The sequence below is a fragment of the Mustela putorius genome, unplaced genomic scaffold (assembly GCF_011764305.1).
Source record: "Mustela putorius furo isolate JIRA1106 unplaced genomic scaffold, ASM1176430v1.1 tig00537227_pilon_pilon_pilon, whole genome shotgun sequence".
In the NCBI taxonomy this organism is placed as follows: Eukaryota; Metazoa; Chordata; class Mammalia; order Carnivora; family Mustelidae; genus Mustela; species Mustela putorius.
The window spans coordinates 6,341,341-6,367,526 of record NW_025422368.1 but is presented as its reverse complement, the minus strand read 5'-3'; the positions used below and the strand labels follow the sequence as shown (position 1 = coordinate 6,367,526).

General features: G+C 48.4%; 2 protein-coding genes across 4 annotated transcripts in view; both read right to left on the bottom strand.

Annotated features, from left to right (window-relative positions):
• Positions 1-6,726, bottom strand: part of KMT2D (lysine methyltransferase 2D) — a 39,853-nt gene extending 33,127 nt beyond the window's left edge. The window contains exons 1-5 of the mRNA XM_045073007.1: positions 5,531-6,726; positions 1,169-1,254; positions 795-921; positions 389-612; positions 155-264 (exon numbers count right to left, since the gene is read on the bottom strand). Coding sequence (XP_044928942.1) covers positions 155-264; positions 389-612; positions 795-921; positions 1,169-1,217 — 510 coding nt within the window. The 5' untranslated portion in view covers positions 1,218-1,254; positions 5,531-6,726. The remainder of the gene's footprint in view (positions 1-154; positions 265-388; positions 613-794; positions 922-1,168; positions 1,255-5,530) is intronic.
• Positions 6,727-10,464: 3,738 nt separating this feature from the next.
• On the bottom strand, positions 10,465-13,940 carry RHEBL1 (RHEB like 1). 3 transcript variants are annotated; one of them, XM_013049143.2, is made up of 8 exons: positions 13,659-13,940; positions 12,974-13,124; positions 12,555-12,622; positions 12,196-12,278; positions 12,048-12,104; positions 11,807-11,854; positions 11,131-11,245; positions 10,465-10,986 (listed from the first exon to the last, which is right to left on the bottom strand). In XM_013049143.2, exons 2-8 carry the CDS (start codon positions 13,077-13,079, stop codon positions 10,897-10,899), a joined length of 567 nt encoding a protein of 188 aa, XP_012904597.1. In that variant the 5' UTR covers positions 13,080-13,124; positions 13,659-13,940; the 3' UTR covers positions 10,465-10,896. The 3 variants fall into 3 exon arrangements, with proteins under 3 accessions (XP_012904597.1, XP_012904596.1, XP_004778946.1); XM_013049142.2 differs by having other exon boundaries at positions 12,974-13,045; XM_004778889.3 differs by having other exon boundaries at positions 11,164-11,245; positions 12,974-13,045; positions 13,659-13,939.
• Positions 13,941-26,186: the final 12,246 nt, after the last annotated feature.

Genomic DNA, 26,186 nt, shown 5'->3' with positions numbered 1-26,186 from the left:
GCTACCACCCCCTCCCGGCTCTCTCCAGAGCAACAGATCAGGCACCAGCTCCGCCTCCACCTACCCACTGCCCTTCTCACCCTACCCTCTCACAAGCCCACTGGCCCTGCTCGCTCTGCCCTTTGCCTACACAATCTCTTGGCCCCAGCCCCACCTGTGAGATCCCTGAGAAGATGGCCTTGTCCACACCACATAGTTCTGGGCCCTCCTGCCCCCATACGCCTGCCGACCACGAAGCACACCAATGGTGAGCCCAGCAGGACCCTGTATAATGGAAAGGGGTAAACAGAAAGGACAGAGTTAGCAAAAAGGTAATCACTGGCTCAGGACCAGCCAGCCCTTACCCCCTTTGCCACCCAAGTCAGCTACCCCTCTTCCCCTCACTTACCTCCAGGTTCTCCTAGGTGGGCAGGTGTCAGGCCCTCAGGGAAACCGATCTGTGACAGGTCCTCACTAGGCAGCGCTGCCTCGTTGGGCCCTGGGTTCCCCCCAGGGGACACCACTGGACACTGGGGCCAGTCAAATGGCAACTCAAAGCGCCGTAGTTCCCGCTGCCCATGTAGACTGGGCTCCCCACAGTTACAGAGAGCACAACGCCGCGCTGGACCCCCACTGTGGACACACAAGCGTCAGCACCATCGCAGGCCCCTGCCCAAAGGTGACCCTAACAGCCCCGTGAATTGGCATGCCTAATTCCCAAACACTCATCTTCCTCAATCTTCCTCCTTAAAAGCTGAGACCCTCAAATCAAATCTTTGTGTGCCCTTATATCCTCATTTCCCCAAATTAGTTACCTGCAGTCCTGGGGAGGATCCTGAAGCCTAGGACCGCCAGAATTGGGCACAGAGACCTCCCCCACATGCGGGTTGGGAAGGTCTGCCTCAGTGGTGCCTGACTCCTCAGAGGCCACAGGTCCATCAGCTGAATGAACAGACAGAGAAACATAAGCATACATCCAGCCTCATCCTCTGTGTGATGTTAGTCCACCCATCAGACCCATGAGAGTAACCAAAACCCTTGGTGGATCACAGTGATGGCAATTTGCCTTTTGTTCCAAACAACAAAGTCCTTCAATTACCCATCTATTACACAGACTTAGCTCCTGAAACCTAAGGTTGCCTGGGGAGGGCAGAAGGCTACCAGCAAATGCAGAATTTGCCCTACTCACCTGCCGGTTCTGAATCTTTATCCTCACCAGGCGGCTTCTGGCTGTCCATCCCTCTCTCCGACTGGGCAGGGCCCTCTCGGGGAGACCTGTCAGAGCCAAAAATAAAAGATCTACATGTATAGTAAGTCTTCCCAACTAAACACTTTCCCCAGAATCCTAGAAGGAAAACAGCTATTGCTAACTAGACTTTACAGAAAGCCGAGAAAAGCTATACCTACAAATTCCTGTTCTAAGGACAAGGAAGGTCTTTCTCCCTAATCCTTATCCCACTGCCTTCCTTCTTTCCCAGATAAACTCATACCCTATTCTCCCACTCTGGATTCTCAGGGGATCCACTCCCCTCTCCCCCTTCCTACCTCCTGCATAAGAATTCCCAGGGTAAGAGCATCCAACTAGAAGCACATCCAATCTATATCTAGTACCACCCTTTGCCTCATGTCTGAGTTCTTGGCTCCTGGTGGGCCCTATTCCCTGGAGTTTTTCCTCGGATCTCAAGTCAGCTACCATCCTAGAGGTATGTCAGTGCTAACCCAAGGGTAGCCATAACCCAGAAAGTCTTAGTCCAGTCAAAATCCCTCTCCCAGAGATAGAGTCTGAGGCCTTGTAGGATGGAGAATACATTACTGAAACTAAAGCCCAGCTAGGGATGATCTCTCCCACTTCCACTGGTTTCAACCAGGAGATCCCAATCACAACAGAAGAAACTCCCCAATTTCCCCCCACCGGACTGCCTATCCAAATCCAGCTCAGACCCCTGCTGTGACTGAGCTCAGGATCTCACCCAGCCTGAAGGCCTCAGGTCGTTGCCCTTAGCAACGCCAACTGCCCTTCCTCCTCAGATGTCCCTAGTAGTTAACAGAAGTGGGCCTTAAGAGTTACTGAGCATGTGTAGCCAGGCCTGAGGCTAAGGCATGCTGGGAGTTGTAGTCTCAGGAAGCACACCACCACTTGGAGGAGTTCTAAACCAGGGAGGACACAGCAGAGCAGACTAGCTTCCTTCCTCTTCCGCCAAGCAGGGTTTCCACACACACTATGGGGGTGAGGGGTAACGGTCCCCTCTTCTACAATATGCCTGCCTATATCAATCCAAATGAAACACACTAAAGTTATACCTAAGAAGGTTGAGACCCACCTTTTGGGCATATTTTCCTAAACTCCAGAGGGAACTAAGCACAGTACAAAAAAGAGAGAAGTGAAGAGTTACAGAGGTGAGGAAAAAAGACATCTTACAGAAGAAGGAAGAAAGGGATAGGTGCCTGTAGCTCTTAATAGGAAGAGTAATGGTTTAAGCAGAGAAAGAAAGCATAGTGTTCCAAAGGACTGGGGGGAGTGGTATGCACAGGAAGGGGGAAATCCCTAAAATAACTCTAAATAAAAGTTTGAGAAATTTATCTCTCCCATCTTTTCCACTCCTCTTATTTAACTAGAGGGATCACACAAATCTTAGTAAGGACAAGTGTCTCTTCCCAAACCAAACACCCCAGTGGTTGGCCACTGGGGTTGAGTGACGGGGGCAGATGAGATGGGGAACCCTCACAGGTGGCCAGGATTGGTAAATCAATTTCCCAAGAACCACAATTATCAATCCTCTTTCTCTGAGCTCACACTCCATTTCCAGAGACTGGCAATGCACCTTCTGTGACTTATCACAGGAAAAGAAATTTTATCCCCCCCCACCCCGCCCCACTATTAGAATCTACTAAATTGAGAAAGATACAATGTTACTTCCTTTCCCAGGTCATCTCTTTCCCAAACCTGCCACACAACCACCCCTGAAAGGAAAGTAGGTTGGTCATCTGGCCAGCCCACAGAAAAGTTGCTCTGGAACTTCAAGGGGCCCTTAGAAGCCACTGCTGGGAAGCAGGGGTTGGAAGGCAGGGCACCAGCCAGGCCCCTCTTCCTATTGAGTCCTTCAAGGCCTGACCACACCCAGAGACTTCAAAGTTGCCTAAATGTGTGCATCTTACTGTACCTTACCACTACATGCCCCAAAGATCCTCCACCAGCTCTGCTCTCAAAGTTAAGGCCAAAGGAGTCACAAACAGTAAGAAATAAAAAGCAACAGTGATAATATAGGAGGTGGGAGGAGGACTGCCTCACACAAGGCCAGAGGGACAAATTCCTCTGCCCTCCCCCGAGCGCAGCCCTCTCAAGCTGGTAAGGGGAGGTACTGCTCGGGGAGGTACAGAAACCACCTTTGTCCAACCTTGGAAGATAGAGTACCAATATCCTCCAAAGCCAGAGCCTCATTCATGGGGCCATGGAAGACAGACCAAGAAGCAAAGAGTATAATGTCCTCCAAGCTGTACCAAAAAGAATCTAGGGGTCCCTCCAAGAAGCCTGGGCTCCATTTCTCTACCCCCGCAGTCTAGCACCTGCACCCCAATGCTGAGTCCCAGGTCCCTGAATGGATCAAAACAAATAAAGACCACAGGTTCCCCTGTCCCATCCTTCACAGCTATAAACCACACACACACACACACACACACACCCTCCAAAGGTTTTTCCCCTTGGATCTAAATTGGGTTAATGCCTACCTAGCCTTCCTCTGGGGAACTAGAGATCCCAGACAAGCACAGATCTAGGGAGTAAAACTGTGCTGGCTTCCACTTCCCTTAGTCCTGGGCCTAAGAGGCCCAAAACAGTAAGGAAGGAGAAATGGGTTCATCTCAATCCACTCTTCCCTCTGCCTCCATCCCAGACCCATAGCTTTAACTCCATTTTCCCAGCCAAAGGGGAAATGGAGACTTGGAGAGGTGAAAGGCTGAAACAGGCCCTTGAGTGAACAGCTCTTCTGTAGGACTCAGGACTTCCTGGTTCCCAGCCTGAGAATCAAACCACACCTCTCCCCACCCCCATTTTGGGCCGGCCCTCCATTAAGAATCCAAATGGCAACACTGGCCCTGTGGATCCTCTGGACTGTCTCTGGGTCATCCTGGGGTTAGCCAAGCTAACAAGGAGAGGTCCCTCCTAAGGAAGTTCTCTGGGAACAGACAACAGAAGGGACGCTCCTGAGGAGGCAGGGGCAGAGAGCATGGGTGACAGCTAGTCTCATTCCACTACCTCTACAGTACATCTCACCCTCAGGGTTATCACCCAGAAGTCTTTCAAGAGCAAAATCCCTATTTTCTCCTTTCCAAGACCAGGCTGGAAGGGATCTAGCATATGTATGTTAGAGACAGTGGAGTGAGGGAGCAAAACACACCAGGCAAATCCCTGCTGGGCAGCATGACAGCTGTGAGAGGGGCTGTCCCAGCCCAGGGCCCGGAGGCATGAGGTTCATGCTGCACCCTTCATACACTCACATACACACCCCTTCTCCCCAACACCTCCTGCCAGGGTTGGAAACACAGGCTTCAGCAGAAACAACTCTGATCTGGTCATTTCTTCTCTAAAGAGAGACAGGCCACCCTATTCTGCAGCCTTGGGACAGGATCAGAGGACCAGTTAACATTCCCTGATTGAAAAGGGTTGGAAAGATCTGGGAGGGGCCTGTGGGACTGGCCAGAGACTTACAGGCAACAGCTCTCCACACCAGGCCCAGAGAAAGCGGGAGACAAAAGCCATTTTTTGCAGCCCACATTCGCAGGGAGCAAATCTCAACGGCCTCCTCTATAATCCCCTAGAGATTATGTCCATCCCCAGAGGAGGGGAGGTAAAGCAGGCTAAGACAGCACTAGGCCTCGCTGGGGTCACTTTGCCAGGCAGGGGCAGTTTAAAGTTGAACAGCAAGGCCAGAGCTGACCCCAGCCCCGCCTCCTTCTTGCCCCAGCCACCCCCTTCCTCACACTAGTCAATTTCCACACACTCTACCCTCTGCAGAGTCAAATAAGGCCTGGTGAAAGATCTAGGGTTCCTGGAGTCTCCCAGACCCTGCTTCTGGGTGCCCCGATGGGCAAGAACAACCTTAAAGTCCAACCTGGCAGTAAGTCTGACCTGGCAGTGGCACTCTATCCTCCCTCTTAAAGTTGTTCTGTTCCCAAGGCCCACAAGGAACCCTGAGGGAGAAGCAGCCAACTGGGATTGGTGCTGGCATCGGGGCCTGGGTCCTAGTTTAGCAGAGCTTCCCCCCAACACAAAAATAAACAGGCAGAAAGGCGATCTGGCCAGGTTCCCAAACTCCCGTGGTTCCCTGAACCCCCAATGTTTAAAGAGGCACACCCCAGACACCAGGCCTCAGTTCTGCCTCAGTTCTGCCACAGCGACTGGCTCAGGTTCCCTTGACAGACCTTGCCAAAGGAACCCTCCTCAGCTCTGGCACCCCTTTCTCCAACCTAAAGGCCAGCTCAGGCCAAGATAGTCCATCTGGCTATGCCCCCAGTCCAACCCTTTCTGGGCCCTGGCCGGGCAGACTTCACTCACCTCTTCACAGGGCGATCCAGAAATCTTCATCCGAGAACATGGCCAGAGCCCGGGCCGCTCCCCGACCTCCAACCGCCAGAGCGATCACAGCCGCCCCCCGCACGGGGGGGCTTAGGGGGGCCAAGAACGGTAAATCCAGGTCGGAGTGGCCACTCTCCTCCCCCCAAAAAAGCAAGACGCCAAAGAGGGGTTCTCTGCCTCGGGTTCCAGCAGTTTAGGTTTCCATGGACAGCCCCAGGGCGGCGAATCCCGAGCGGACACAAAGAGAGCACCGGTGGCTTTGATCTTGGGCGAGCAGGCTCCGCATCCGCGTCGCCGGGCGGCCTCTCAGTCCTAGGGCCGGGCCAGCGCCCCGGCCGCCCGCGCCGGGCTCGGGCGGAACGTCGAGGCTCTCCAGATGGAACGTCGAGGCGCCTCCCCAGCAGCCCGGAAGGAATGCCGCGCCGCCCCGCGCCGAGCCCGGATGGAACGTGAGACCCTCGCTGAAGCGCCGAGTCCCTCTCCCCGCCCGGGCCGGCGCCCCGGGGCCGCGCGAGCTACGGCGACGCGGAGCCGGCGGGGCCGCGGGGCTGAACCTGACACACACCCAACGCCGGGCTCCTCGACCCCGAGCGCTCGCCCTCTGAGGCTTCGAGCCCCCCACCTTCTGCTCCCCCCCGGGGAAGGGAGGAGGGTAGGTGGGCGAGGAAGAGGAAGGGGCGGGCGGTGCGAGCCCTCTGCCCGCTCCCCTCCGGCCGCTCCAGGCCCTGCGCTCGCCTCCCTTCCCCTCTGGCCTCGGGAGCTGCCCCGCCCCCGGCCTGGCCGGCTCTGATCGGCGGCACCCCCTCGACCCCCGGCTGGCTGTGATCGCGGGGGGCCTAGAGGTGCATGGCCCAACCCCGGCTCCCGGCACCGGGGGGTCAGGAAACTGAGCGGAAAGTGGGGAACGAGGCAGCCATTTGCAACCGGAGAGGAAAGTAGTGCAGCGCGGCGCCGCTCCGCCTCCCCCCCTCCGCCTCCTGTTCGGCCGGTAGGGTGGTTCCTGCGAAGGGGCTATTTCCTGGCCCAAGATCTCGGCAGCGGTCGTGGAGATTCAGGAAGCCTCCGGCGCGAGATCCGGGGGGGCCTTTTGCCTGGGGAACCCCACTCGAGAAGCGGAGAAAGGAGAAGACGCGGCCCTATTTTGTGTTGGAGCGGAGCGGCGGAGGGATACGGCCCTCTCGGAGGAAAGGTTGTGACTCTGCAGTTCTACGCACACGCTGCGGGATCCCTCCGCCTCGGGTTAACCCCGACTGCGCCGGGCCGGCCACCGTGCAGACACGTGGGAAAGAAGCCCCCCTCCTCTGCACCCCGGCCCTGGACCTGTCTCCTTCACTGCCCGGCTGGTGAAACTAGGACTCCGGGCACTTTCTAGTTCCGTTTCCTTGCAGTTCTCGGTCCCTGAAAGCACCTGCCCCCTTGCCTTGGCCAGGGGCAATCTTTCGCGGGAGGGGGATGGAAGAAGAGCCAGGAGATTGGCCGCTGCTCTGCATCCTGGGAACTGGAGTCCGCAAATGGAGAAAGTGAGGCAAGGCGCCTGGCGCTGCAATGGGTGGGTTCTTGCCACGTCCGGGGGCCCGAAGGAAAGCGGGACAAGTCCCTATTCGTTCTTTCTACCTTTCAGAACCCCTCGTGAGGAAAGAAGAGCCAGTGCCCCCAGAATCACCACACACACCTCCCCCATCAAAACATAAATGTGGAGTTTCCTTCCTTTCCTGGGTGCTCCCATTCCTAACCCCAGTCTTTCCCTCGGGACCTTCAGGCCCTGTGTCCCCTTTTTTAGTAAACAGAGGGGATGTACCTTGGAGCCTTGCTGCTACCTGGCCGGAGTGCTGTTACTCTAGACAAGAAACCAAAACACTACTTGCAGGCATTCCCCCCCACCCACCCATAAGTCTGGGTGAGATGGGATTGGAATGCCTTTTCTGCATTAGCTGTAACCACGGATGACCAGAAGGAGACAAATTAACTACGTGCTAGATACTTTATATATTCTTAGTTATTTCTCACCCTCATTATGAACTACGTGGAATTAAGTCTATGAAGATGAGATTGAGGCTAAATAGGTAAAATTTCCCAGTGAACCACGTCGGGTGACCTCCATGATTCAAACCAATGGCCATGTTTTTCCTAAGATTATATATATTTATATATCAGAAAAAAATTTTTTAAGGATGTGGAGAAAGAGGCAAATCATGTACAGGGCTGGTTTTGTGGGAAAGGGTTTACAGTGCTGTCCAACAGTATTTTCTGCAATGATGGAAATGCAGTATAGCTACACTGTCTAATTTGGCTTAGCCACATGTAGCTGTTGAGCACTTTGAAATGTAGGTGGTGCAACTGAGGAACTTTTTGTTTAATTTTAATACTAAATTAAACTATGCAAATTGTAGCTTCCAAATTGGACAGTGCAGAAAACCTAAATCCCTACAGACCAGCCAGGTTCATAGGAGGGATCAGAACTAAGCATATCCTGTGCTAGCCACACAGTGGCATCATATAACCCGCTCTGACCATGCAGGTCTAGTTCAGCAAAAAAGTCCCAACAGTGACTCCGCACATGTCCCAGCTATACTGAATAAATTAACGGAGATAGAAGTAGGGAAATGGGAGCACCTGGCTGGCTCAGTTGGTAGAGCATGTGACCCTATCTCGGGGTTATAAGTTCAAGTCCTACATTGGGTGTAGAGATTACTTAAAAATAAAATCTTTAGAGATGCCTGGGTGGCTCAGGTGTTAAGTGTCTGCCTTCAGCTCAGGTCATGGTCCTGGGGTCTTGGGATGAAGCTCTGCATAGCATCCAGCTCCCTGCTCAGCGGGAAGCTTGCTTCTCCCTCTCCCACTCCCCCTTCTTGTGTTCCCTCTCTCACTGTGTCCCTCTCTGTCAAATAAATAAGTAAAATCTTTTTTAAAAATAACATAAAATCTTTAGGGGCACTGGGTAGCTCAGTCAATTAATTGGGTGTCTGCCTTTGGCTCAAGTCGTGATCCCAGGGTTCTGGGATGGAGCCCTGCAGTGGGCTCCCTGCCCATTGGGGAGTCTGCTTCTCTCTCCCCCTGCCTCTCACCCTGCTTGTGCTCTGTCAAATAAATTTATTTTTTTTTTAACTTTTAAAAAATGAAAATCTTTAAACAAACACTTTTTCTAAAAAGCTGGGAAATGGAAGGTCCCTCTCTATACCTGGAGGCAGGGAGGCTGACCTTCACCAAAAAGACCTCCAGTAGCACTATAGCCACCGTTTCTTAAGGATTATTTATGTATGAGAGACTGTGGTAAGCATTTCATATATCACCTCAATCTAATTCTCACCTCAACCCTATGAAGGTGTAACTACACTTTATAAATGAGAAACTGAGGCTCAGCCAGGCTAGTAACTCTAAGTGACTCTCAGGGTCACACAGCTAAGTGGAAAAGCATTCCAACCTAGCCTTTAACTACTATTCATTACTTTCATCAGGGCTTTGAGATTGCTTGACACACTTTTAGAAAACGTCAAACATTTGTAAATCTATCCAGAACCTCATAGAAATGGCAGCAGGACAATAGATAACCTATAATGAATATTCCAGGTCAGACATGCAAAAGGACTTAATTTTAATGTAAGGAAAGAGTGTGGTGACAACCTTATAGAGAATCCTAAACTACTGAGATTGCTCTTTGGAGAATGCTTCTTCCGGCAGCCTTTATTTTTTTAGATTATAGATTAGAGATGCAAAAGCAGCTGGCAGAACTTCAGAAAACTAGCATGATAATCACCCCAACTGTAAGCCCAACTAGCCTAGAGTTGGTCACTAGCAAGATCACAGCTGAGATTTTGGCCATTCTCCACAGCTAAGTGCATTGACAGAGTACCTCAGACTTCCCTCAGGTGGCAAGAGAAGTCTGTGTTCTCCCTGTGAAGGATGCCATTCCAATAACCCTAAGAAGTCCTTGGAGGAGGTATTGGGCCAGTTAGGCCCTATATCTGGTGGGGATAGGGGTAAGCAGAAAGGGTAGAGGCAGAGAGGACCAATTCTTGTTAGCTGAAATGTCCATCCTCCCACTGAGATGACAGGTCAATAAGAAAGAGTAGAAGTAGGGGCGACTGGGGGGCTCAGTTGAGCAGTCGGCTCTTGATTTTGGCTCAGGTCATAATCTCAGGGTCGTGAAATCGAGCCCCTGGAATCTCCTTGAGAGTCTCTCTCTCTCTCTCCCTCTGCCCCTCCTTCCCCAGGCTCAGGCACATGCATGCTGGCTTGTATACACACACTCTCTCTCTAATAAATAATCTTAAAAAAAAAAAAATAGAAGCAATATCTTTTGACAACTAAAAAGGTAGCATGATTCCAAAGGTGTGAAGGGTGTGAAAAGGTCACCCAAGGTATGAAAAGACCAAAGAACATTGATAGAATGAATGGCTCTGAGAATATGGGGAGCAGAAGGATGGATATACACCGGGAGCATTATTTCTTACTTTACTCAACTCTCTTAGAAAGCCAAAATCTTCACCAACACTTCAGTCCCTGCCTCTATGCTCCTTTTCTATTACATCACTAGGATGAGGGGCTTCCTTCCTCCCTAAACCTTAGCCTCTCTCTGAGGGCCAGCCAATGTCAAGGCCCCAGGAGGGAAGCTAGGTCAGCATGTGGCAGCTGGCCACTAGAGGGTGGTGTTTCTGTAGTTAAGGGGATCTTGAGAGTCTGCAATCTTGGATGGGAGTGACTGCCAACTGGTACCTGTAGAGCAGAACTCAGCAGAAAAGAAAGGTGAAAAAAGCTAAGTAGTAAGTCTTAGGGTAATGGTCCTCCCGAATGAGTGAGGAGTAAGGAATAGGAATGAAGTAGGAGGAAAGCGTTAGCCCTGACTCCCCACCAGAAGTCACAGTCCCCACTCCTTGGAAAAAGAGATATTGGCCCTGAGCTCTCCCCACATACAGAGAAGCCAACGACAAAAAGATTTCTCAGTTTATTTGCATATATACATGGTCACCCTAGGGAGCCTGCTCCACTTTAGGAATCCCAAGCTCCCTTCACCCAGCCAACACCCAAAACCTGCACAGAAGAGTGGGTCCTAAATAAACAATGCTTAGGACTCACAGTGCAACCCCGCAGGTTGTAACAATTCATTTAGCAAAAACAGAGGACTAGAGGCCAGAGCCTATGAGACATCCTTGGCCCATTGTAAACATTGACAACCAGGCCACTGGAGCCTGTAAAAGTGTGCAAACATGAGGGTACCACACTGTGTGACCTCAGAGGACTGGGGACACAGCTGGCAACCATACCCGTGAAGTCCTAAGGGCCTACACCCATTGGAGCCTGGCAAGTGCCAGGGGCAGAATCAAGGCAGCAACCCAATGCCTGAGGGCTCACATGAGCTGGCAGCGGCGCTCTTGCCCATAGGAATTCTCCACCCGGGCAATCTCCTGGATGACTTTGGTAAAGATGCCTCGAGTCAGCTGCAAGGGACAGAGATTCATGGCAAAAAAAAAAAAAAAAAAAAAAAAATCAGTTCATTGCTAATACAACTCAGCTCTGAGGTGTATACCCCACTCCCCCACCATCCTCACCACCAAGCAGTGCCATAAGAAAAACACCGCTACCCTGATTTTGCCCATAATCTTCAGGCCAAACACCTGGTTCTCTCGAGCAGATGACTCCATAAACGTCGCACCCCAGGACTCTGCCAGCTTCTTCCCTTCAACTGCCTGGACCTCCCTAGAAGCAAATTTGGCACATGAAGATGGAAGATAGCAATGTCCCCAGGTTCTCTGCAAAATCATTATAGAATCTAGACTTCTTTTTTTTTTTTTTTTAATTTATTTGCCAGAGAGAGAGAGAGCAAGCGAGTACACACAAGCAGGCAGAAAGGCAGGCAGAGGCAGAGAGAGAAACAGGCTCTCCGCTGAGCAAGGAGTCCAATGCGGGACTTGATCCCAGGACCCTTGGATCATGACCTGAGCCAAAGGCAGTGGCTTAACCCACTGAGCCACCCAGGCATCCCTAGAATCTAGACTTCTGACCCCTCTGTCTTCTAAGGTCTGAGAGATGGGTTGGGGAAGGAGAAAAATAAAGGAGACCTCAGAAACCTAGGACTGAGACTGGAAATATGAAATCATAGCTTTTGCAATAGAGGGGGTATCTCATCTTAAATTTTGAGTTAGAAATGAAAAGAGGTGAAATGATTTGTTCAAGTCCATGACAGAGCCAGGACTACAGCCTGACTGATTGCTAGACCATCTCACTTTCCTTTGCCTTGAGCTATAGAGATCTCTGTACCTGTCTGGAGAGAGATCTGCCTTGTTCCCCACTAGCACCACCGGCAGCCTGTGAAGAAATAACAGTTACTACTGGATCCCCTCCCACTCCCCATGGAACCCAACTTCCTTCACATCATGGCTGGACAACTCCTCCAGAAGATCAGACAGGATCTGTCCTGGCCTCCTCCCTCACTTGGACTCTCCACTCTCTTCCATCCCCTCATGTCCATACTAGGTTTCAATCTCCCAGGGCCGCTTACCGAGTTTTGCCATGGCCTTCATGTAGCTTTTGGTACAGACTCTCAATGACTTGGAAGCTTTAAACATAAGAAATGGAGCTATAAACTTACTCTGGGACAGCCCTCAGATCCTCCCAAGTCCCCTCCTCTCATAACCTTGGTCACTTACCTATGCAGAGAGGTGACAGAATACACAAGCACATAACCATGGACCCCAATGATGAATGAATAGGGCAGAATGCTGTACTCATCCTGACAAGAAACAGAAATATCAACACCTAGATACACAACACTCAGATGGCAAAGGTTGGTGGGTTGCATCCTGGGGACCCTCCCTGGGGCGCTCCCTACTCCAGTCATTTCTATTCAACAAGTATTTACAGAGTAGCTCCAATGTGGATTGAATACTACCAGCTGCTAAAACACTTTTCTTTTAATACCACTTTACAGATGAGCCACAGAGGCAAGCAGACCTCATCTCCCAAGATTGAACTGCCACATTTAGATTACCCTGCCCCAAACTGGTACCTGCCCTGCTGTGTCCACCAGGTGTAGGTGAAACTCATCTTTGCCAAGAGTCACTATCTTGCTGTAAGCTGAAAAGAAAAGAAAACTTGACTGTGAGGTGCCTTGTAGGGCTAGCAATGTGTGCCCCGATCCGTTCTTAACCCTAGAGGTGATATAGAGATGGACAAGGTCCAGGGAGCTCTCCAGACAGCTGGAGAGACAATGTTAAGGTTCTTATTGTCTGGTCTACACCATCCTGGATGCAGTATCCTGCAAAATCCACACTCTAGCTCAACTAAGAGAACAGGATTGCTAGAGAAGAGATTAGATTTAATGGCTAATTAAATCAGCCCCGTGGCACCAGGAAAATCCCAAATTACGGAATTGGATGGGGCAACAAAGACCTCCCTGCCCCACCCCTAGGGGAGAAATCTACTCACTGTTCTCCACTGTAGGATCATAGCCTTCCAGGAACTCGCCCTCCACAAACTGATGTGCCAAAGATGTCTTCCCTGTGGGAAGCAGTGGTAGTCGTATCCAAATCATCCGTCCACATTTACATCCTCTGTCCTTTCGGGCTGTGGCCCAGGACTAAAGAGGACCCCAAATTAGCACCCTAGCCTGTGGGTGCCATGCAATATTTTTCCTTAGCCTACCCTCATCCTCTTTTCGCCTTGGGTCTCTGCACCCTGGCCACCGGATGCATTCAGTAGCGCCGCAGGAAGCCTTTCCCGCTGCCTTTCCCCACCCACCCCTAGGAAGATCCGGGATTCCCCTAGGATCAGGTCTGCCCCACACCCGGACTCCTGAGACTTGCCATCCACACAGACCGCACCCCCGCCATCAAAGCCTGACCCCATCCCCACCCCTTCCAAGGTAACACTGGGGACCACTCTGGTGTTCCTGCAACCAAGCCCACGTTAACCCTTACATGCTCCTACTTCCTGCAGCCCTCCACACACTACCACCACCCCAGGCTTTCCTCCTCCATCCTTTCAATCCTCGTCCTACAACCCCGTTCTAACGATGCCACCATTCCTCTCCGGGTCGTGTTCCCGCGACAGCGCGCCTCCTCTGGCCACAAAGCCGCGGTGCGTTCGTGCTCTCCCCAAGGCGGAGACTCACCTACAGAGCGGTACCCGAGGATGACCACCTTCCTGTAGCGAACTAGCGGCATGGCAGTAACCGGCCCCGAGGGGCTTGCCGAACCGCGGGCTGAAAGAGCCCTAAGAAGAGGAGATCTGAGTGTAAGACAGGCGCAGCAACCGGCACAGTAAAGTCGCTCACCCTGAAGCTGCCAGGGACAAGCTAGAGGGAAACCAAAACAAGCGCCGCGCCCGGAGCTGGCCACGTGATCACAACACAGCAAGACTAACGCGAGGGAGTCTGGCGCCGGGGGATCTACAGTGCCGCGCCGCTCCGGGCTCCGCCTCCCAGGTCGCTTGCCATTGGTTCATTAGAAAGGATAAGGGCGGGGCCGCCAGCGGGAGGGAAGGGTGAGCCTCACGTGGAGCCGGAGAACCAGGAGCTGCGCCTGCGCAGACTAGAGCCGGTTCATTCATAAAGAAACAGAAAGGAACCCGGGGTCCTAGAGGTGTTTGCGCATTTTCAACCTAGCAGAAGTGGCCGCTAAGAATTGAAAAATGGCAAAATACCCGTTGTGGCTCGGTTGGAATTTCTTCTGAGAAGATTCTAGGCTTCCCTTTTGCAAGGTCTCTGAGGTGCTGGGATAGGGGGAAAAAAGGGCCCCAAATTCCAATAGACTACCTCTGCTTCCCCTAGACTTTGGCCCCAGATCTTTTATCGTCAATTTCCATAGTCTACCAGGATCTTCGGAAATGCGATTCTTATTCTTGAGAAAGTTGTTAGGATTTGTGGCCAGGTCGTCTAAAGTTTTATAGTCATTCTAATAATCAATGCATTCATTTATTCAACAAATATTTATTGTGCATATACTATATGTTTCAGGCATTGTTCTAGCTTTGGGGATAGAGCGAAGAACATGACAGACGGCTCTCTGCTCACAATGCTTTAAGCCTAGTCTGAAGAAACAAACATATAATTAAGGAAATATTAGATAGTATTACGTGCTATAAAAGGTAGTATAAGGGGCACCTGGGTGGCTTAGTGGGTTAAAGCCTCTGCTTTCAGCTCAGGTCATGGCCCCAGGGTGCTGGGATGGAGCCCCACATCGGGCTCTCTGCTCAGCAGGGAGCCTGCTTCCCTCTCTATGCCTGCCTCTCTGCCTGCTTGTGATCTCTGTCAAATAAATAAAATCTTAAAAAAAAAAAAAGGTAGTATAATAAGAAATGGCCACATTAGATTAGTAATAAATCCTCTCAAGGAATCCCTATTTAAACTGAGGTCCGAAAGACAATAAGGAGCCAGAGAGAACAAAATTCTGACAGAAGAAACCATTAGTGCTATGGGTGCTACAATGAAAATAAATTTGTTAAATTCCAGGAGAATGGGAGGGATAGAGAGTGTGTGCATCAACCTAAAGCAGGTGAAATCTAAGAGGATGGCAGGGTCCCGGCCATGTAAAGAAGTTTGGGTACCCAGAAAGCAGATGATGATCTGGATATCTGAATTGTGTTTCGAAAATATTTCCCTGGTTGAGGGACGCCTGGGTGGCTCAGCCGGTTAAGCTGCTGCCTTCCGCTCGGGTCACGATCCCAGAGTCTTGGGATCCAGTCCCGCATCAGGCTCCTTGCTTAGCGGGGAGCTTGCTTCTGCCTCTGCCTGCCATTCTGCCTGCTTGTGAGCTCACTCTCGCTCTCTCTCTCTCTCTAACAAATAAATAAATAAAATCTTTTTTAAAAAAAAGAAAAAAGATTTCCCTGGTTAAAAATAAATAAATGAATCTTTCTAATTGTGAAGAAATGAGGCGAACAGGAGCAAGAGGGGAAGAAGATTAGTTGGGAGACTTACTTGTAGTCCAGGTGAAAGGCGAAGCAGGCTTGACCAACGTGGTAGAGATGAATTAAGTGGAGAATTCTGGTTGCATTTTGAGGCTGAGGTCAATCTGACTTGCTAAAGGATTGGATATAGGAGGTGAGGGAGGGAAAAAGAAGAAAGAAAACAGCTAGGTTTATGGAGCTCTGCTTGGTGCCAGGTGCATTTTATTGTTATCTCACTTAATATTCACAACAGCCCTAAAGTTGGTAATTGGTGTTATATATCCATTCATTAACAAATATTTATCAAACAGTCATCATATCCCATGCACCTTTCTAGATGCTGGGAATAGAACAGCAAGCAACACAGACAGGGTCATTTGCTCATAAGGACCAAGTATTCTTTTGGAACAAGACCAACAATCTACAAATAAATAATAAATAAGCTGCAGTAGAAAAATAATAACTGCAGTGGGAGGAAAAGCAAGGTGTTAACGGGCTAAGGAGTAATGGGGTGTAGTATTCCTCTTATTTTATATGATATCCTAGAAATCCTGAGGAGGTGACATTTGTACCTGAGGCTTGAATGATGGGTAGCTATTTTCACCCTTATCTTACAGATGTGGAAACTGAGATTTGGCCATATAGATAGCACACAGAAGGTAGTTCTTCTGGAAGGGCCTGATGAGGTGGGTATGCAGTAGTTAGATTGTACTGGAGGGGAGTGCCTGGGTGGCTCAGTGGGTTAAAGCTTCTGCCTTCAGCTCAGGTCATGATCCAAGGGTCCTGGGATAGAGCCCCGAGTTAGGCTCTCTGCTCAGCAGGGAACCTGCTTCCTTTCCTCTCTCTCTGCCTGCCTCTCTGCCTACTTGTGATCTCTGTCTGCCAAATAAATAAAGTCTTTAAAAAGTAATAAAAAAAAGATTATACTGGAGGACACACTTTGTATAACTGTGGAACTGTCTAATACTTTAGGAAGTCCAGATCTACAAGAATTGTTTCAAAGAGCCACTTACTCTGGCCTCAGAAAGGAACCTAAATAGTTTCTTGACTGGGTAAAGGAAGTTCCTTGCAGACCAGCAATTTTATGTTGAATTATTTGGCCTAAGTGGAGGTTGGTGGAGATTCCAGATTGGGTCTTTTTTTTTTTTTAAGATTTTATTTATTTATTTGACAGAGAGATCACAAGTAGATGGAAAGGCAGGCAGAGAGAGAGAGAGAGAGGGAAGCAGGCTCCCTGCTGAGCAGAGAGCCCGATGCAGGACTCGATCCCAGGACCCTGAGATCATGACCTGAGCTGAAGGCAGCGGCTTAACCCACTGAGCCACCCAAGCGCCCTCCAGATTGGGTCTTAAAGGCACTGCAGGGTAGAACAAAGAACTAGATTCAGTGAAATTCAGTAAAAATTTGTTCACCTCCTATTTTGTACCAGATAGTCTCACCATGTGTCATACAGCATGGATATAAAGATAAGTGAGATGCCTTTTATGCTGTTTGTCTTTCTAGATTAACTCTCTATTTTGGGGGCACCTGGGTGGCTCAGTTGTTAAGCGTCTGCCTGAGGCTCAGGTCATGATCCCAGAGTCCTGGGATCGGACCTTCCAATGGGCTCCCTGCTTGGTGGGAAGCCTGCTTCTCTCTCCCCCTTGCTCTGTTCCCTCTCTGGCCGTTTCTCTCTGTCAAATAAATAAATAAAATCTTATAAAAAAAGAGTCTCTATTCTTTTTCACCCAGATTTGTTTCCAGGAGACACACCTGGCCCCCTGGATCTCAGCAGAATTCAGCCTAAGGGAAGCCCTCACAGAAGGTCAGATGGAGTGGGGAGAGTATCTGTGACCCCACTGAAGGTCCTAGAACCTCTCAAGTCACTCCCTCTACACACACACCCCCAACGCATACACTTCTCTCGTGCTGTTTCTAGTTGCTCCCTCCCCTTCAGGCCTGCTTTGGTAACAACTTCTCTGATACTCACCCCAATAATACTACTGTACCCCTGTGGTTTCCCTATACCTTTGTAAATAATCTCTTTATTAAATCATTCTCAAATTCTCTTGTTTTCAATCAGGAGGAAAACAAAAGGCCTAAGACAAAGGGTTTTCTCCTCTTGTGTCTTCTTCTTTTTATACAAGAGGAGAAGATCTCACAGCAGATTTTCACCTCCATCTCCTTAAACCAAACTATTGAATGGCTATCTCTAGCTGCAAGGGAGCGTGGAAATTTTAGCATTTTCTTTTCTACCCTTTATAGTAAAGGAAGGCAAAAGAGAGGTGGTTAAGAATAAATGTTCAGTGAGCCAAATCTATAAGACCTGCACACCTCAGGAACAAGATATTTGTTTATTAAATATCAATCCCCTTAAAGATTAATGCATAAATGGTTACTTTGTAGATATCACAGATCACCAATACAGGATCAACTCAAGAAAGTAAACCACTTTTTTTTTTTTTTTTTGGTCAGAGAGAGAGAGAGAAAGCGCGCATATGCACACAAGTAGAGGAAAGAGGCAGGCAGAGGGAGAAGCAGGCTCCCCACCAAGCCTGACGTGGGACTCGATCCCAGAACTCTGGGATCATGACCTAAGTCAGAGACAGATGCTCGACTGACTGAGCCAGGCATCTCGAAGGTAAACTATCCTAATGGCAGGTAAATGGGCTTGGAATAAAATTTCTAGTGACAGCATCATATACCTTGCTATGTCTCAAACAACTGAAATAAAATATAGATTAAATACTCCCAGAAAATTGTTTTAAGTATCTCTATGAAAAGTGAAAACATTTTTACTCTGTTTGTATCAAAAGTATGGGTTTTGGGGCAGCTGGGTGGCTCAATTGGTTAAGTGATCAACTCTTGGTTTCACCTCAGGTCGTGATCTTGGGGTCCTGGGATCGAGCCCTGTGTCAGGCTCTTCGCTTAGTGGGGAGTGTGGTGGAGATTCTCTCTCCCTTGCTATCTCCTTCTACCCCTCCCCCTTCTTGTGCTCTCACTCTCTAAAATAAATAAATAACTTTATTAAATATATGGGTTCCAGGGATACCTGGCTGGCTCAGTCTGTAGAGCATGCAACTTGGGGTATCAAGAACATGAGTTTGAGCCCCACACTGGGCATAGAGATTACTTAAAAACAACAATGATGACAAAAACTTGGTGGTTTAAAAAAACAATGTATTATTTCTCCTGACTCTGTGGGTTGAACTGGAAACTCTTCTGTTATGTCTCTTGGACTCACTTCTGTGATTACCAGAGGCCACAGACCCATTACTTCAACTACAGCTACTTACAGCTCTCTCTCTGGGTTCTTGTAACCCTTCTTCCCTGGTCCCTTCAGGTTTAGGGGTTACCACTTATTTTGTTCCTCAATGATCCCAGACTCAACGTTTCACCACTCTGGAAGATATTCTTTAACCCTACCCACAACTTTATGAACAGTGTGAACAGCTCTTTTGTTTTATTTTTCTCAGTTCCCGCATTTGAGTGTGCAGTCTGTTTTCCCCAAGACTCTGAATGATGTACCTCTGAATGTTATAGAGGGAAAATGATCAAGTAAAAGACTAGAGGCAAAATTACATTAAGTCTCACATCTCAGTATGAGTAGCGAAAAGTATAGAGAAAGAAACCATTCTCAAGAAAAAGAGAGAAAATAAGGAAGAGAAGAGGGAGGAAAGGAAAGAAGGAAGAAAAGGAAGGAGGAAGAGAAGAAAGGAAGGGAGGGAGGGAGAGAGGGAAAGGAACCCAGAAGGAAGGGGCTTGATTCTGTCTGGAAAGATCAGAGATTTCACATGGTACTTGACAATTAAGCCAGACCTTAAAGCTTGAGAAAGCCCTAGAGAAAAAAAAACAAAAAGTTAAGGGAATACTGTGTCTGGAAATACAGAGTGCACCCTGCAGATCTTTGTGTATGGGCTATGTAGAAATTAACCCTGAAAATTAGATTTGGGATCAAATCAGGGAGGCCTTTGAATGCCAGGTTTAAAAATTTGATTTGGGAGAGCACCTGGGTGGCTCAGTTGGTTAAGCATCTGACTCTTGATTTCAGCTCAGGTCATGATCTCAGGGTTGTGGGATGGAGCCTCACATGTGACTCCATGCTGGGCATGGAATGGAGTCTGCTTAAGATTCTCTCTCTCCCTCTGCCCGTCCCTCACCCACCAGCACACACTTTCTCTCCAAGAAAAAAAGAATTTGATTTGGGGTGCCTGCCTGGCTCAGTGGGTACAGCGTACAGCTCCTGATCTGAGAGGTCATGAGCTTAAGCCCCACGTTGTGGGTAGAGTTAACTAAAAAGAATTTGATCTTTGGGGCACCTGGGTGGGTCAGTGGGTTAAGCCTCTGCCTTCAGCTCAAGTCATGATCTCAGGGTCCTGGGATAGAGCCCCGCATCAGGCTCTCTGCTCAGCAGGGAGCCTGCTTCCCTCTCTCTCTCTCCCTCTTGTGATTCTGTCTTTTGTCAAATAAGTAAATAAAATCTTTTTAAAAAAGAATTTTATCTTTATTTTGTATTTTTTAAATATTTTATTTATTTACCTGACAAAGAGAGAGACACCGAAAGAGGTAACACAGGCAGGAGGAGTAAGAGAGGGAGAAGCAGGCTTCCTGCTGAGCAGAGAGCCTGATGTGGGGCTTGATCCCAGGACCCCGGGATCAGGACCCAAGCTGAAAGCAGATGCTTAAAGACTGAGCCACCCAGGCACCCCAGAATTTGACCTTTATTCAGTATCCAGCATTCTTGAAATATACCACTAGTGGTATGTAAGATGATTCATGTAACATACACACTTTAAAATTTTGTTTTGTTATGTAATTTTTTAAAAGATTTTATTCATTTACTTGACAGAGATCACAAGTAGGCAGAGAGGCAGGCAGAGAGAGAGAGAGAGAGGAGGAAGCAGGCTCCCAGCAGAGCAGAGAGCCCGATGCGGGGCTCAATCCCAGGACCTCGGGATCACGACCTGAGCAGAAGGCAGAGGCTTTAACCCACTGAGCCACCCAGGCACCCCTGTTATGTAATTTTTAATGTGTGGTGGGAAAAACAATAGTCATAACGTCAAAATTATGATTTCCCAAATATTCTTGCACAGAAGCTAAAGCTGATAGTAAGAAAAGCCAACAGAATTTGAGAAGAGTAGTAAACATTTATAGGGGTGGACAGACACTATGGACATCATCATGAATACAGTACAAGGCTTCAGTAGCACTGCAGTGAGCGATGGGATCTTTGCCATTACATTCGTGGGCTAATGGGGAGAGGCAGTACCACAAGGAAAGCTGGGCTTTATGATGTAGAGGATGTAGGACCAAGAGAGGTTGGGGCTGGAGGTGGAAGTTCTATTAGGAGGCCAATACTCAGAAAGGAGATGATGGCCTGGACCAGGTAACAACCAAAACAATAGTGGAAAAAAAAAAAAAAACCAACAGTGAAGACTCATAGAGAAGGCACTCCAGATAGAAGTTGTGAAATTAAAGATCTGATTAAAGCAGACGAAAAGAAGGAAGATGGCAATTCCATAAACAGGATCAGAAGACATGGGAAGAACAGGAATGTTTTAGCAGGGGTAAGGAGAGAGAGTACTGAGTTAATGCATTTATTTTTGACATATATTTGATATTTGGGGCTCCTCCAGATATTCACATGCTGATGGGCCAATGAAGGATGTGTGTCTCTAGCACTCCACAGAAAAATAACCAGGATATACATGCAGGCCTCTTCCTTGCATGTTCCCTAGGTCTGGTTCTCCTCTCACTCCTGCACCTACACCTGACTTCTGCTAGTATGGAGATGATAAATACCAGTCCCTTTCAGGAAAATGGGAAGTACTTAGGTCCTCTCAGGGGAACTTGCTCAATCCAGGGACCATAAATAGCAATATGCAAAATAATTGAATCTACCTATTAGAGCTGGAGGATCTTGGTGATGACCTGGTATCACAATTTTCTCCACACTATAGGCTGAGAAGCAACAGCCTGGAGAAATAAAGTAGTTCACAGCAGCAGAACATAGTGGAAAGAACATGGATCTTGCAGTCAACCAGACCTGGTGTCAAATCTTAACTTATTCCCTATGAGATCTTAAGCGATTTACTTCACTACTCTGAGCCTCAGTTTCTCACGATAGCAGATGTCTGCCATTCTTTCTGGCTGCTGGCAGAAAGATAGAGGTCCCGGAGGCCCATGGCAGTGGTGTCAGCAACACCCTCCAGCATCCGTGGCAGAGTCAGCATTGGGCTGTAAGCTACAGTGTCCAGTGTTCAGTGGCGGTTGCCACAGTGCCCCCACCGGCTGGGTTCAGTGATTTGAGGCATTTTTTCTGGCTGCCTAGCCTCAAAAACGCAGGTCTCCAGTGGTCCCTGTGACCTGCTTAAATCCTTCTGGAATCGAATACTTATTTTTGCACAACGGTTGTGAGAAGTAGATGTGATCCTGTATGTGATATGTATTTCTTAACAGAGTATTACGAAGTATTCTATTAAGAAAGAGTTGGTACTCCCTGAATTAACGCCATCATAATAACTGTCATTATTAGTCAAAAAGTGAATTCACAGTTCGGCTAGAGAGGTATGCCCAGAGGAAGGCAGATGGGCGGGCTCCCTCCCCGACACCACCGAGAAAGATGATACTGGGAAGAATACTCAGTCTAGCCAATTTGCAAACTGGACTTGCTCAGGACACCTCCAAATATTTGTATGCCAGGGAAGCCTTGCAGTAATTCCCAAGTTCCTGATCTGGGTCCTCCCATGCCAGTGTATCCATCGCATTCTCTATCCACTGCCCAGAATGCCTGTGTCCTCTATCTAGGGTACTATCTTTTCTTTCTTTTTTTTTTTTTTTTTAAGATTTTATTTATTTATTTGACACAGAGAGAGACAGATCACAAGTAGGCAGAGAGAGAGGGAGAAGCAGGCTCTCTGCCGAGCAGAGAGCCCGATGTAGGACTCAATCCCAGGACCCTGAGATCATGACCCGAGCCAAAGGCAGAGGCTTAACCCACTGAGCCACCCAGGCGCCCTGGGTACTCTCTTTTCTAGTGAGGTACCAGATTGCTGCCTGATGAATAGAAAATTAGAACTCTCTCAGTGGGGTATTTCAGAAAGTCGTCTGGAGGCCTGAAGAACCATTCCTGTCCCACCAATGACTATGTTGGGTACCTCTCTCATCAAGATCATTCTGGGCACATAGTAACTATTCTTATTGACTGAGTTACTCATGTTGCCACACTCCATTTTGGATTAATAGAGTGATATTAGCTGATCAATTATTCTTTCTCATCTATTTCATTTTATTTTTTTAAGATTTATTTATTTATTTTGAGAGAGAGAGTGAGCGGGGGAAGGGAGGGACAGAAGGAGAGGACCTTAAGCAGATTCCATGCTGAGCATGGAGTCAGACTAGAGGCTCGATCTCATGACTCTGAGATCATGACCTGAGCCGAAATAAAGAGTCAGACACTCAACTGACTGAGCCACCCAGGTGCCCCCTTCTCTTTCATTTTAGATACACTAATATCACGCAGTCTTTTTCTCCTCCACCTTACTCTTTGCTCCCTACTTCATCCTATGAACTACTAGGTCCTACCAATTCCGCAAATATAAATATTGCCTACAACTGTCCCTTCTCTCCATCTCCACTGCCATCTCTTTGATGAATATCTCCCAGCATCATCTCCCATCTGCACCACTGCCCTACCCTTTCTCCTTTTGCTTTCCTCCCTGGGCTCACTAACTCCCTTCTAGTCTGTTCTCCACTCAGGAACTAGAAAAATCTTTCTAAAATCCAAACTTGATCAGGCCATTCCACAAAGCTAAAACCTAATTAAATTAATTTAATCTATTCAAATGACTGTCTGTTTCTCTAGAAAAATATTTTTTAAATATTTAGCATAGTAAAATGTCTATTAGTACTTGCAGAGGCCTAATAAATATTTGTTGACGGAGGGAGTCAAATGTCTGAGCCTGGGAGGAAATGCCTTGTTCTTTTGTGTGTTAATTCACCTTGTTCAAATCTCAGGGCACCTCCTTCTTTCCAACTACTTGGAAGTACCTCATTGTGGCCTCTGGCATCTCTTACATAGTGATTTCCTCAAGGTCACACAGCTGGTGCAAAAGCACCAAGTAGAATATACAGCCCTATTGTTCGCAACTGTAGAATCACAGTTAAGGGAGAAGCAAGTGCGGCTGAAAAGTGACAACCACCTGTATGAGGTCTGATCCTCCTGCAACACTCCCACCAAGTTTCTAGGTCTTGCTATAGAGTTTTTCCAAGATAAAGGACATCTACCTCCTCATCCCACCAAAGCAGCCCCTTCTTCTTTAGACAATTCTAACAATTATTGAAAAGCAGACAAGTCAAAGAATAATCCATCCTAGCCCACTTATCAGAGAATAGAGAGAATGAGGGAAAGAAGGTTGGGTGTGACAGAGACCCACATCCTCCTTCCTGGGCTGGTCCGAAGGTGCTTTGGGTCAGCTTCCTCTAAGAGGAAGGTGGATGACTTTGGCTCTAGCTTAGTTTACAGGCAGACTTGTGACATTTAGCCTCAAAACCTCCAAGATATACTATAGACTAGCCAGGGTCTAGAACAGGGAAGGGATGTGTGTGGAGGAAATGGGATTAATCCCAGCTCAAATGTTGGGTGGAATCCCAGCTGCTGCAGCTGCTGAGGGCTTAACCAGCTGTTTCCTGGGCAGCTGCAATGTCCAGCCCAGGCCTGGCTCTCGGAGTGGCAGCTCTGCCTCAGCTTAAGGCCATCAGCTCTAAACTAAGCCAGACTCTGCCAAGAGAATGGCTGGAAAGCAAAAGAGAAGAGCAGAATAAGAGTTCCCAGTCCCAAGAGCTTCTTCTGTTTGGACACCACGTGGTGTGAAGTCAAATAACTATGTTCTTAGGTGATGTGGTCCCCAGGAGAGAAGCTGAGAAGATAATTTGGGTTTAGGTTTCGGAGAGAAGCAAAGCCAGGGCTGGAGGTATCGCCTTCAAATCTGTCCCCATCTTATCCTGCCCTGCTCCAATATCCCTATGCTGTCCTCCACCGTCTGACTCCAGGCCTTTGAAGATGCCGTTCCCTCTGCTTGAACAACTCTTACCCATCTTTCAGGTCTCAGCTTCAACACCACTCTTCACCTTCCACCACATTCAACAACCGTCTGACCACTATTTCTTGCCAGGTGAACTGTGAGAGCCATGCCTGCCTTACCATCCTCTCCCCAAGGTAGGAACTCAGTAAGATCTGCCTGAAGATATCCCCCCATCTAATGGGAGATGTTCATGTGCATACAACAACCAATTCACATACAAAGACAGTAACAGGTAGGAGAGGAGAGTCTGAATGTGCTAACCGCCCACACAATCCCACAGAGAAATACCCTAACCAGCCATAGCCTTCTTCCCATAGACAGCTGCTCTAGTCTTCCAGCCAGGGAAGGCTTCCTCTAATAGTAGAGACCACACAGGTACCGTCAGGGATAAAGGCTCTAGGTCGGAAATGCTCACTTTTCAGAGTTCATTATATTCACTAAATAAAGACCCCATCTTGGCACTGGATTTTTTTTTTTTACTTCATACAGCTCTGGAAGATTGGATTAGTCCACTACGGCTGTCATAACACAATACCATCAACTGGGTGGCTTAGACATCAAACATTTATTTTCTCACTATTTTGGAGGCTGGAAAAGTCCAAGATCAACGTTCTGGCCAATTTGGTTTCTGGTGAGAACTCTCTTCCTGGCCTGCCCATCGCTGCCTTCTCACAACGTGTTTGCATGGCCTTGCCTTGGTGCATGCAAAGAGAGAAAGCACCTTTCTGATGTCTCTTCTTAGGAAGACACCAGTCCTATCAGATCACGGTCCTACTCTTGGGACTTCATTTGACCTTAGTTACTTCCCAAAATAGTCACACAGGGGCCTCACCTCCCAAAACAGTCACACAGGGGCTAAGTGGCTCAGTGGGTTAAGCCTCTGCTTCAGCTCGGGTCATGGTCTCAGGGTCCTGGGATCAAGCCCCACATCAGGCTTCCTGCTCAGCGGGGAGCCTGCTTCCCTCCTTCTCTCTCTGCCTACTTGTGATCTCTGCAAATAAATAAAATCTTAAAAAAAAAAAAAAGTCACACAGGCATTAGGGTTTGCCCATGTGAATTTGGAGGGGGAAGCATCTATTTAATCCATAACAAAGTATGATCTCCCCTCTCCTCTAATCTGCAGGATTTCCTTTATTGGCTAGATAACTTTAGTTAAGGAAGGCAGTGATCCAGACAGGAGAAAGAAGAGCCAATGAAAATGAGAAATAGCTGTCAAAAAGCTGGGACTAACTAGTGACTCAGTGAAGGGAAGGAGAGTCCAAAACTTTTTATTTATTTATTTTAGAGCAAGTGAGAGGCAGAGGGAGAGGGAGAGAATCTTCAGCAAACTCCCCGCTGAGCTCAGAGCCCGACACGGGGCCCAATCCTGCAACCCTGAGATCATGACCTGAGCCCTAAAACCAAGGTTCAGACACTTAACCGACTGAGCCACCCAGATGCACCAAGTCAAAAACTTCTTAAGGCCCTTTCAGATGTGGTCTTTTCCATCAAGGCAGTCTTATTTCTTGTTATTCCTGCTCCAGGTCTCCCACTTACTAGCTGCGGTCACTTGAGCCAGTGACTTAAACCTGTCTTTGCCTTGGTGTCCTCTTCTGTAATACAGTCCCACAGGGTTATCGTAAGGAGGAAATGAGAATGCATGGGAAGAGCTAGCACAGGGTCTGACATGTAGTAAATTCTCAAGAAACATG